The following is a 13,390-nucleotide window of genomic DNA, read 5'->3' on the forward strand; positions in this document are numbered from 1 at the left end:
CTGATGGTGTCTAAATCAAGATTGAAGCAACTTTTGTTGAAGAAAATAAGTCTTTAAAAATTCGAACTGGACAAGTGGAAGCTACTGACTCTATAAGACATCAAGAATCAATTAAACAAAATCAAAAGAATAAAAAATAGAAGAAAATGTAAAATATGTCATTGGAAAAACAACTGACATGGAAAATATATCTAGGACAGATGATTTAAGAATTATTAAACCAAAAGCTATGATGAAAAAAAGGACCAGGACATCATACTTCAAGAAATTATCAAAAAAGAAAAGCTGCCCTGTGTCCTAAAACCAGAGGGTAAAATAGACACTGAAAGAACCCACCAATCACCTCTGGAAAAAGATCCAAAATGAACTCCCAAAAATATTATAGCCAAAATCCATTAATTCTCAGGTCAAGGAGAAAATACTGCAAGCAGCCAGAAAGAATTCAGATGTTGGGTAGCTAGGTGGTGCAGATAGAGGACCAGCCCTGAAGTCAGGAAGACCTGAGTTCAAATTTGGCCTCAGATCAAACACCTGACACTTACTACCTGTGTGACCCCTGAGCAAGTCACTGAATCCCAACTGCCTTAAAAAATAATAATAACAATTCAAATGTCAGGGTGTCACAGTCAGATTTACACAGGATTTAGCAGCTTCAACATTAAAGGATCGGAGGGCATGGAATACAATATTCTGAAAGGCAAAGGAGCTAGGACTATAATCAAGAATCACCTACCTTTTGAAACTGAGCATAATCCTTCAGGGGGAAAAAAATGGTCATTTAATGAAATACAAGGCTGTCAAGCTTTCCTGATTAAAAGACTAGAGCTGAACAAAAAATTTTATTTTCAATTTCAAGATTCAAAAGCAGCATAAAAAGGTAAAAAGGAAAGAGAAAACACAGGAGATTCAGTAAGGTTAAACTGTTTACATCCCTACACGGGAAGATGTATACTTGTAATTCTTAAAAACTGTATCACTACTACTGTAGTTAGAAGGAGTATACAGAAGCAGAAGTTAGTGAATAAGAAGAATAAGGTGATTGAGGGTAGGACATAAAAAAAATTTAAGGGGCGAGAAAGAAAATGACACTAAGAACAGAAAGAAGGGAAAGATTATGAGGTAAATTATCCCACATGAAGAGGAAAGAAAGACCTATTACAGTGAAGGGGAAGATGGGAGGATGGGCACTGTGTACCACTTGAACCTTACTCTCATCCATATTGGCTCAAAAAGGGAATAACATACACAGTCAGTTAGGTAGAGAAATCTATCTTACCTTACAGAGAAGGAGAAAAAAGTAAAGAGGGGGAGACTGAAAGAAAGGAGGGCAGATTGGGGGAGGCAGCGATCAGAAGCAAAACACTGGCAAGGATGGAAAGGATGAAGGGAAAGCAAGAAGGATAAACAGGAAGAAAAATAGGAAGGAGGGAAATACATAGTTAATAATCATAACTGTTAATATGAACGGAATTAACTCTCTCATAAAACAGAAGCAGATAGCACAGTGGATTAAAAACCAGAATCCTACAATATACTGTTTATAAGAAACACTTTAAGCACAGAGACACACGTAGAGTAAAAGTAAGGGGCTGGAGCAGAATCTACTGTGCTTCAACTGAAGTTAAATTTTAAAAAAAGGCAGGAGTAGCAATCATGATCTCAGACAAAGTAAAAGCAAAAGTAGATTTAATTAAAAGAGATAAGGAAGGAAACTACAGCTTGCTAAAAGGTACCATAGCCAATGTAGTAATATCAATATTAAACATATATGTACTAAGTGGTATAGCATCTTAAAGGAGGTGAATTACAGAAGGAAATAGACAATAGAACTATAGTAGTGGGAGACCTCAACTTTTCCCTCTCAGAACAAGATAACTCTAACCATAAAATAAACAAGAAAGAAGTTAAAGAAGTAAATATAATTTTAGATAAGTTGGATACGACAGACCTCTGGAAGCCTTCCCAAATAAGATCAGTGTTCTTGAAGCAAGGATGCCCATTACCACCACTATTATTCAATATTGTACTAGAAATGTTAGCTATAACAATCAGAGAAGAAAAAGAAATTGTAGGAATTGGCAATGAGGAAACAAAACTATCATTCTCTGCAGATGATATGATCATATATTTAACAGAACCAGACAATCAACTAAAAAACTACTTGAAATAATTAACTGTATCACCATCTAATTTGCATCTCTCCAGCTTTTCACATAGTAAGATAAAATACTTTATCAAATGCTTTGCCAAAATCCAGGTAAACTAAATCTACAGCATTTCCTTTTTTGTTTTTACAAGACTGCTGAACTAGGAGAATGTTATAGATATTGTTTATCAAAATTTTAACAAAACTTTTGAAATAGTATCTCCTACTATTCCTCTGGAAAAATATGGAGCAATATAGATTAGACAATGACTCAGGTTTAAAAGTGATTGAATCACTGGACAGAGCACCCCCCAAGGACCTGTGCTTTTCTCTGCACAGCTTATCATTTTTATCAATGAGTATTGTGTTCAGTTCCAGACACCTCAGTTTAAGGACATTCCTAAACTTCAGAATATCCAAAAGAAGGTAATAGTCAGTCGACAGTCAATAAACACTTATTAAGCACCTATTACATGCCAGGAACTGTGCTAAGCACTGGGAATAAAAAAAAAGGTAAAAGCCAGTCCCTCCTCTCAAGAACCTCACAATTTAATGGGGAAGACAAAACACTATGCACAAACAAGCTATATACACAAGCCAACCTGGAGACGGGACAGCTAGGTGGCACAGTGTAGATAAAGCTCCGGCCCTGGATTCAGTGAGACCCGAGTTCAAATCCAGCCTCAGACACAAAACACTTACTAGCTGTGTGACTGTGGGCAAGTCACTTAAATCCACTACCTAGCCAACAAAAAAAAAGAAAAAAGACAACCTGGAGATAACCAACATGGGAAAGGCACAAGAATCAAGATTGGAAAAGGCTTCCTACAGAAGGTGGGATTTTAGCTGATACTTAGAGAAGGAAGCATTCAGGTCTGGGAGACAGAATATGAAAATGCCTGCAGTAGGAAAATGAAGAATCTTGTTCAAGGAACATTTTACTGGATCGCAGTGAAAGGAAATAACTTGGAGAGAGGGTGCTTCTCTGAATGACAGAGTGCTGGAGATGACAGAGAGCCACTAGAGATTATTAAGTACAGGGAGAAGAGTGCATGGAGGAATTGTTCCTGGCAGAAGCCAGCTTATCAAATCCAGTAAATGTTCAGATCAAGCAAGAATGTGAAGTCTGTGTGAAAGAACAATGTGAATAAAGTAAAGCTGGTAAGTGCAACCCCTCAGGGTCTTTATATTTTAACCCTGCAAGCAAGGGAGAGTCCAGCAAGTCTGTGACCATGGGAAAACTTGTTCACAAGAATAAACTTAATAAGCTTTAATATCCTGAAAAGACTTCGGGGAAAACCCTGTGTAAATTGGGCTATCTCTTCCACAGTTTGGGGAAGAAATCCCAAAGACATCCCTGAAACGTGCATGCCTGGACCCCACTACTGCTTCTCTGCTCACTCCATCTCTCTTGTACTCCTGGAGCAGTTTCCTAACTTGTTTCTTGGTCTCCCAAGAGAAGGGAAGGTCCTCAAGAGCAGACTGGTTTTTCTTTCAGCCTTTGAATCCCCAAACCTGGAACATAGTATACACACTTAACTTTTTTTTCCACATTTGAATAGCCAGTATGAGGTCTGAAAAAGCCACTGCACTAACTTTCCTTGCCTTCAGTCTCCCCCTCTTGTTTTCCACACCTCTCTGGGGTACTTTGCAGTGTCTCTCCCAAAGGGCAATGGAATGGAAATTGGTCAAAAAATAGTCAGTAAATAAGCATTTATTAAGTGCCTAGTATATGCCGGAAACAGTGCTAAGCACTGGGTATACAAAGAAAGGCAAAGGACAGTCCATGCCCTCAAGGTTCTCAAAATCTGATAAAAGAGACAACACACAAACAACTACCCACAAATAAGGCCATAGGATAAAAGGCCCTATCAATACACATTTTGATCCAGCAATACCACTGCTAGGTCTGTATCCCAAAGGTATTATAAAACAGGGAAAAGGGCCCACACGTACAAAAATATTTATGGCAGCACTTTGTGTGGTAGCTTAAGAATTGGAAATTGAGGCAATGCCCATCAATCTGGGAATGGCTGAACAAGTTGTGGTATATGAATGTAATAGAATACTGTTGTGTGGTAAAAAAGTATATGGGGCGATGGTTTCACAAAAACCTGGAAAAACACACCCATGAACTGATACAGAGGGAAGTGAGCAAAACCAGGAGAACACAATAACAGCAATGTTGTTTGATGAAGAATTGTAAATCACTTGGCTACTCTCAGCAATGCAATGATCCAAGACAATTCCAAAGGACTTATGATGAAAAACATTATCCACCTCCAGAGAAAAAACTGATGTTTTTACCGACTGAAGCACACTATTTTTTACTTTTTTTGTCAAGACTTCTTGCACAAAATCACTAATATGGAAATGTTTTACATGATTGCACATGTATAACCTATGCCCGATTGCTTTCCATCTCAGGAAGGAGAGAGTGGAGGGAGGAATAGAATTTGGAACTCAAAACTTAAAAATAATGAAAAAATTGCTTTTACATGTAATTGGGGGGGGGGATAAAAATTATCTTTAAAAAATAGGGGGCCTGGCTTCCAGTAGCCAAGATGGCAGAGTAAAAACGTAGTCGCTCTCACTCTCTCCAATCTGAAAAGCCAGAAAATATCACCCCAGGAAAAAACCCTGGAACAGCTGAACTAGAAGAAAGACAGAGAGCAGCAGTGCAGCAGCCCAGCAAACCGGTCTCCCAGTGCCTCAGCAAAACCAAGGGAGGCAGACCTACAAGGGGCCCCAGGTGGGTAAGTACCCTGCGGCATTCCCTAAAAAACACAATTGGCCAACTGAAGAAGGAAGTACAAAAACTAGCAGAAGAAAACAATCTGTTAAAAGCTAGAATTGGAAAAATGGAAATTAATGACTCTATGAGACAGCAAGAATCAGTCAAAAAGAAACAAAAAAATGAAAAAACAGATGAAAATGTAAAATACCTCATTGGTAAAACAACCCACCTGGAAAATCGATTCAGGAGAGACAATTTAAAAATTATTGGACTACCTGAAAATCATGATGAAAAGAAGAGCCTGGACAGTATCTTTGAGGAAATCATATAGGAAAAGTGCCCTGAAGTCCTAGAACCAGAAGGTAAAATAACCATAGAAAGAATACACCGCTCACCACCTGAAAGAGATCCCAAATTGAAGACGCCAAGAAATTTAATAGCAAAATTCCAAAATTACCAGATGAAAGAGAAGGTGCTGCAAGCAGCCAGAAAGAAACAGTTTAAATATCATGGAACCACAGTAAGGATTACACAGGACCTTGCCAGCTTCTACATTAAAGGACCGCAGGGCATGGAACATGCAAAGGAGCTTGGACTCCAGCCAAGGATCAACTACCCTGCAAAAATGAGCATGATTTTTCCAAGGGAGGAGATGGATATTCAATGAAATAGGAGACTTCCAAACCTTCCTGATAAAAAGGCCATAGCTCAACAAAAAATTTGATCTTCAAGTACAAGATTCAAGAAAGACATAAAAAGTTCTTCATCTAGAAAATGAGCTGGAGAAGGAAATGGCAAACCATTCTAGTATCTTTGCCAAGAAAACCCCAAATGGGATCATAAAGAGTAGGACATGACTGGACAACAACAACAAGTGAAATCATAGAGACATCCAACATAAAAGAAAAGACATTCAGATGCAAGATAAACATTCTATACTTGAAGAAGTATCTGAGGTATGAATAACTCAATTGCTTCTAGGGCCCAGGCTCCATCTTTCCTCCCCTTCCCACCAAAACAAACAAACAAACAATGTCTAAGAAATTTAACTGACCAAAATGGTGCTGAACACCAAAAGACAAGGTAAAATAACTTAGTGAGGGAACTGGCTTTGAATCAAGAAAGATTATGAAACAAAAACAAAACAAAGCTAAACTTCTACCTTTCGACCGGAGGTGATGAACCTTAGAGTCAAAATGGAGAGGCTTCTACTAATTCTCAGCCCATGATAGTTGCCCTAGCTGAAACTATTGTAGTACCCAAGCTGGATAAAGCACAGTGTGACCCAGACAAGATGTTGGCTGATGGTGACTGTAGCTGCCTATCAAAAAACAAGCCCACAAAGGCCAGAGGGTTGACTTACCCAGCAAGCTATCGTGCCCTGAGAAGAGTCCAGTAGCAAAGTGTCTTGTCTGCCTGTCTGACTGTATTTCAGTGGCTGAACAATTGGTCTAGGAAAGCCTTAGAGCATATGAACTTTGTGAAGAGCCAGTATAACAGCCAAATGACTTACACGACCCAGCTCATCAGTAGACTGACCCACCCAGCTCAGAAACCACACCACACGAGGAACAAGTCCATCATGGCTGCCACTAATCACAAACACCAGCCCTGATGAACAGTGGAGTAACTTGTCCATCACAGATACCACGTAGCGAACTTCTGGAGGAGCCTCTAGAGAAAGGGCTTTGAGGCCCTGCAATTCTGGAGTAGTGATTTGTATCGACCTCATGTGTTTCATATACTTTTCCCGTCGTTCTTTAAGTTTGTGACCACTCTTCCCTCCAACCTCCCAGCGCGTCTGTGTGTAGTGGTGTTAGACCATTCCACTGGTTTGGGGAAAAATTCTTTGTTAACTATGGTTCTTGGTATGCCATTTGAAAATGCCTTTGCCAAAGAGCTAAAAGTCTACTGGCTGATTGGTTTGTTTTGTTATTCTGGCTTTTAAATTAAAAAAATTATTTTCAATTCAGGGAATAAAAAAGGGGGGGGGCTTAGCATTAAGAAAGATCAAGAAAGGCTTCTTGTAGGTGAAATTTTCAGCTGGGACTTAAAAGAAGCCTTTTTTTCCAGGGGCCTTTCTTTGTATCTTGTACCCTCCCCTCCCCCTTACCTCAGTGCCTGAGTGTAGTAAGTGCTTCAATGGTAAATGACTTGTTTTTGGCCTTTCTTTATATCCTGCACCCCCCTGCTTAGTCTAATGGCACACAGTAGGTGCTTCCACACCACATGCCCTTCTATCTTGTGCTCCTGTGAGTTTCCTAAATTGTCTCTGCCTCCAGAAGGTAAGGTCTCCGAGAGCAGGCTGGGTTTTCTTTCAGCTTTTCTGTATATCTTTCCCCCCCCCCCCGCCACGTGCCCGCACACAACAGGCGCACCACCAGCCGCGTTGCCCCGCCCACCTCGTGGGTGCTGGTGACCCCGAGCCGGTAGAAGACCGGCATGTAGATCTCGGACGCGACGATGACCACCAGGGCGTAGGCGACGCCCAAGAGCAGGAAGGCGGCCCCGAAGCGGTACACCTCGGCCGGCGTGCCCAGCACGGTGACGGCCGACATGAAGCTGGCCGCGAGCGACAGGGACACGGGCGCCGCCGTCAGCCCGCGCCGGGCCATGAGGAAGTCGGCCTCCGTGCTCTGGCCGCCGTCCACGAACGCGTAGTAGACGCCCAGGGCGGCCGAGACGAGCAGCAGGCCCAGGAACACCGCGTAGTCCCACGCCGAGAAGGTGTCCGACATGGCCCCGGCTCGCGGGCTCGCGGGCCGGCCCAGGCTCCTCAGCCACCCGGCCTCGAGGACGACGCCCTCACGAGGCGCCTCGCGAATGTCGGCCTGCGCCTGCGCACACCCGGAGTCGTTGGGCTGACGGCACGCCGGGTGGCGCGCATGCGCCGGTGGGACAGCGCGTGCGCACTCAGCGCCCATCCCCGCCCCTTCTGCCCCAAGGGGGAACCTGAGTCTGAGCTGCCCACGCGGCTGGGGAGGCGGGAGCACGCGAATTTGCCTTTTAGAAAGAAGTCTAGTCGTGCACAGGCGTTTGTTTATTAAGCGTTTACTTACAGTGGGGCCAGGCGCTGTGCTAACTGTAGTTCAACATAACTAATTGCCTTGGCAATTCTGGAAACTTGGTAGGGTGGGATGGTAAGCGGAGCACTTGGAGACAGGAAAGTCAAGAGTTCAAGTCCTAACTCCGGCATTTGTTAGCTATGCGCCCCTGAGCAAATCAATGTAATTTATCCCGTATGCGCCAGTGTCCTCACCTGGGGATGATAAAAGCACCCATCTCCCCCAGTTACTGTGAGGATTGAATGAAGCCATATTTGTAAAGCACATAGTAGGCGCTTGAATGCTAGATGACCTTCCCTTCTCTGAACCCAGTGCCTGGCACAAAGAAGACCATTAATAATGTCTTCCATCCTTCCTCTCTTCTTCCCTTCCTTCCCTCCCTCCTTCCTAGAGATACTTACTTCTAAGAATGGTTGTTGTGAGATCTGCATGAGCTAACACAGTAAAGAGCCAAATGCTACATAAATGCTGTTATTATTATAATTTCATCGTATGCGTTTTGTTTTATCCATTTAAAATAATTCAGAAGGGATCCAGAGGCTTCACCAGACTGCAGGAGGTCTCCATGCTACACCCAAAATAAAAAGAAATTAAGAATCCCTACTTTATCCATTAGGTTTGAATCCATCCACTAGAATGTGAGCTCCTTGAGGGCAGGGACTGTCTTTTGACTCTTTGTGTTCCCAGTGCTTAGTACAGTACGTGGCACATAGTAGACGCTTGATAAATGTTTGTTAACTGACTATTGACTGGTTTGGAGGAAAAGTCTTGGGATGTAGAGCCTGGAGGGAGACCCAGCTCTACCACTTTTTACGGCAGCTAGGTGGTGTACAGAGGAGACAGTAATCAGAAAACCCTAAGTTCTGCATCAGTTCAATGACTCTCTGAGAGTCCAGAGGACCCTGTGACATTAACCATATGAATGAGAAGTAATGGACTCAGAAGTCAGAAGGACAATGAGACTTGGTGGGACTTTATTTTATTCACATATTCGTTACAAGGATTTTGTTTTTCTTTTTGTTTTTTTTTCCCAATTGGGGAAGGTAAGAGGGAGAGAAAAACAAATATTTGTTAATTGAAAAATAAAATTAAATTAGACCTGAATTCCATTTTCAAGTCAACAAGCATATTAGCTGCCTACTATATGCCTGGCATAGTGCTAAACACTGAAAACAAAGAAAGGCAACAAATAGTCCCTGCTTTCAAGGGGCTCACTGTCTAATGCAAACAACCATGTACAAACAAGATCTGTAGGGTGTAAACTGAGGATCATCTCAGAGGGAAGAAGCTAAGATTAAAGAGGACTTGGACAGGCTTTACCCCAGGCAAGTCACTGTTGAGGAATTCCTCAACCCAAAGGTACTAAGACCCTCTCAGAGAGTAATTCCTCCCTCCTTGTAGTCCATTTGACTGGAGGTCAATAAATCAGGGGCCAGGCTAGAAGATAAAAAGTTTAATTAGCATCAGCTGATGGGAAGTCGATAGGTAGACAGTAATAACCCTGAACGAAAGGAGAAGCATACATATTTAGGGCTTTACACAATCTTAGGGAGACTTTAGGAGGCAAAGTTAAAAGTTCAATCAGCCTATCAGGAAAGCCTGCTCTGCCGTTTTTCGATGGGAAGTTGAGAAATAGAGACAGGACTCCTCCTTAGTCTTAGGAGTTGCCCAAACAAGTCTACTCTAACAAGGTAAACTTCTCTCTGTAGTTAATTTAATCATCCAAGCTGGTAGAGATCTCCTTCAAAGGAGTACCAGTAGCATCAGCTCATTCTGTCCTCCCCTATTTATAGTATTCTCAGGTTCTGTTACTTTTTCTGGGGAGATGTTTCCCCTAAATTCACAGTACTCCACTTTTCAGGGGAGAGGTTCCCCCAAATTCATCATTTTCTGCTTTCTTTCACATCACTTCAACTTTCAGGGTACTATAGATTTTGTATGGGTAGTGAGGAGTCCCTCAGACTCTCTGTGACCTAAATACTTGAACTATGGTATCCCACACTAGCGGTAGGGGCATTTGAGGAGGCGTCTTGAACTCCCCTCCCACACAAAGGGTAGATGGAAGAAGAAGTCCTTAAACCTGTGGCCTCTGAGTCTAGGAGCCTCTGTGTCCTTACACAACTAAGTGATCTATTTATACTATTTGATTTGTAGCTGAGGTGTTCAACATAGGCGTCTCTAGAGAGTAGGTAGTGAAATAAATGCCATTCAGTTGATATTTATAAACTAAAAAAAAAACTGCAGAGGATTCAAGAAAACAGGGAAAATCAAATAAGCAGGAATACAGTATAACACAAAACACCTACATATTTCTTCATATTAGATGATTGTCTACATCTTAACATGTTTAAAGACACAGTTAATTACTTAATAGGCAAATGCAGATTCCTTTAATAGTATTTCATGATGCTAGTAGTTCTGTGGCAGCAGAAATGCCTCAGATCATCATATGATAACACAGCTCCAAGAATTTCCTCCACTGTGTAATCTGTTTCATAAAATGGTAATTCATTCATTACCTGTGGAGCTATGTGCTGTTTTTCAGACATAAAAGCAAATTCTGTCAGTGTTTCCTTAGCAGTATCTCATGCTTTCCTTCATCCAAATTTGCATCTAGGTTGCAGCTTCTGAGAAGACAAATGTTCGAATCAACAAGCATTTACCTGTACTTTCTACCAGGCACAGTAAATGGCACTGAGGATACAATTTCAAGAATAAAACATTACATTCTAAAAGAGAAGAAGAAGAAGAAGAAGAAGAAGAAGAAGAAGAAGAAGAAGAAGAAGAAGAAGAAGAAGCAGCTTACATTCTCATGATGTGATGGTTCCAAGACTTTCATTTTTCATTTCATCTAGAAATTTTTAGTCCTTTATGTTTCCAGTGCTATCAAGTTATATATGTTAGCTATTCTGTAAAAGAACTCTGTGAGATATTTATCAGTACTTTAATGTAGTGGTTTATTAAGTGAGGTGGAAGAGAAAGCATTATAACTTGCATTTTTTTCTTCTTTATAAGAAAGTAAGCTTTATTAATTTTAATATGTGAATTGATACTGGTGCTCACACTTGGTTTATATTGCCCAGCACAAACCAGAAGAGAAAAGGGAAGGGGAGGAAATAAGCATTTATTAACCACCTACTATGAGCTAGGCACTCTGCTAAGCACTTAACAATTCTCATTTGATCCTCACAACAACCCTGTGAGTCATCCTTTTTTTGGTTGAGAACAGTGAAGTAGACAGAGGTGAAGTTTCTTGCTCAAGGTCACACAGCTAGTAAGTATCTGAGACAGATCTAAACTCAGATCTTCCTGACACCAGGCTGAGTGACCACACTCTGATTAGCAGGCAGATAGTTCAAAGTTTATTTCTCACAGCTGTGTAGCTGGTGGGGGATTCACTCTGTTTTCAGAGTAATGAATCCCAAAGTGTTCATTAATATAATGACAGATTTATACAGTTACAGACATAAGACAACTAACTCTCTCTCTCTCTGTCCTCCATCTCCCCTCTCATCTCTTCTCTTTCTCTCTCTCTGCCCTTTATATCTCTCTTCTATTGCTCTGTCCCTCCCTCTTCCTCTCCGTCTCTCCCCTCACCTCTCTCTCCTCTCACCATTCCTCTCTGTCTCTATCTCTCTATCTCTCTCTCCATCTGTCCCCCTTCCCCCTCAGAAAAAAAAAATGTAAGAATATCACCTGAAAAAACTTCTTTTTTGGCACACTTTTAAAACTTAGAAACATTTTTTCAACCTGTTTAAAAATCTCCCAAATGGAGAATTTCAGTTAAAAATGCAACACCTTCCAATTGTTTGCAAGAATAGCTGTCATAAGGGAAGACAGAACTTCGAGGAAAACCTTTGCATAATAGATGGATGAACTGAAAAATTATTGCTGTGCTTCAGTAAGCACAGCCACCAATGCATTTTTCCCTTTTTCCCATTTGGATTATTGTATCTTGGTGAAGTATCTTTTTAGTTATGGCAGCCATTAAAACCAAATATCAAATTAAACCATACATTGGGGCAGCTAGGTGGTGCAGTGGATAGAGCACCAGCCCTGAAGTCAGGAGGACCTGAGTTCAAATCCAGCGTCAGACCAAACATGACACCTATTAGCTGTGTGACCGTGGGCCAGTCATTTAACCCCAATTGCCTAAAAAAAAGTTACTCCTCTAAATGGACTTTGAGTCTTCCTTAGTGTCTTCACCATGTCAAGAAAAGGAAAAAAAAAAAGTGCTCCCTTCCGTCACATATACACACGTTGGGTGGACTATGGACTTGAACAAGACACATGGGTGGGTTGTGATCTGAAACAGTGGAGGAATTAACCACATTAATGGAACCACCATGGGAGTACTTCATTCCCACTTGCAGATGAAGATGATGAGGCATGGTGATGTAAAAGGTTTCCCCTTGGTGCTGACTTTGGAATAGGGCCTTTTACATCTACTAGTTTCAGCGTCCCCATCTGCAAATGGGAATGAAGTACTCCAATGGATTTGTGGTTCCTAGTGGGCAGGTATTGACGTGACAGTAGTTTCTTGACTCAGCAGCATAAACTCTCCTAGCTGGATAAAACCTGAGATCAAATCAAAATTTACAGTCCCAAGTGGTTTCACCTCCCACATCAAGTTTCACTTCATAGGACTTAAAGCAGGTTGCAGGGGCAGCTAGATGGTACAGTGTATAGAGTAGCAGCCCTGGATTCAGGAAGACTGGAGTTCAAATCTGGCCTTAGACACTTGACAATTATTAGTTGTGTGACTCTGGGCAAGTCGCTTCGCACCATTGCCTCTCCAAAAAATAAAAAATAAAGCAGGTTGCGGTTACTTCTCAAGTTAACATTAATACCAACAAGTTTACAGGCGTAATATGTGTTTAGAAAGATATTCATAATCTCCTTCCGTGAAAAAGTTAAGAAATTACTATTTCCCCAGTCTAAAAACCCTTTCCAGTCTTTTCCCTGACTGAAAGTGTATAGAAGGACAGGAACAGAAGGCCTTTCTTAAGGAAATGGATTAACACCCATAATCAAACACAAATCAAACTCAGATTATGTCCAGATAAAATCATAGCCTCCCCACACCTGAAATGATTGGCATCAGGACTTACCTAAGGTTTTTTTGCATTCAAGGTTAAGATCTTGATATGGGGGGGGGTGGGAGGCTTTTCAATGCTTGAGGAAGTGAGGAGCAAAGTCTTGGAAGGAACTCCAAATTGACTATTTTTGAATACTAACTCAAAACTATTTTTTGACATATTGTGATTTTTCTTCTTCAAGATTCTTATAAATGTAACCTCAAATCATCTTGGAGAAGAAAGACACATTGGAGTATAAGGGGGAAGAACTATACCAACTTGGATATCTCTGTCAGCTAGAAATGATCAGATATTAGATTAGTGACAAAGTTTTTGTCGTTGAGTCATTTCAGTCATGTCCAAT

General features: G+C 41.3%; 1 protein-coding gene across 1 annotated transcript in view; it reads right to left on the reverse strand.

The window, feature by feature from the left end:
- The window catches only part of LOC110204065 (sodium-coupled monocarboxylate transporter 1-like), a 34,548-nt gene extending 26,708 nt beyond the window's left edge, over positions 1-7,840 (reverse strand). Inside the window, exon 1 of the mRNA XM_020980416.1 lies at positions 7,286-7,840. Within this exon, the coding sequence (XP_020836075.1) occupies positions 7,286-7,807 (522 nt within the window). The 5' untranslated portion in view covers positions 7,808-7,840. The remainder of the gene's footprint in view (positions 1-7,285) is intronic.
- Between the last annotated feature and the right edge of the window lie 5,550 nt (positions 7,841-13,390).

This window comes from Phascolarctos cinereus, unplaced genomic scaffold (assembly GCF_003287225.1).
Source record: "Phascolarctos cinereus isolate Bilbo 61053 unplaced genomic scaffold, phaCin_HiC Scaffold_81;HRSCAF=619, whole genome shotgun sequence".
Classification (NCBI taxonomy): Eukaryota; Metazoa; Chordata; class Mammalia; order Diprotodontia; family Phascolarctidae; genus Phascolarctos; species Phascolarctos cinereus.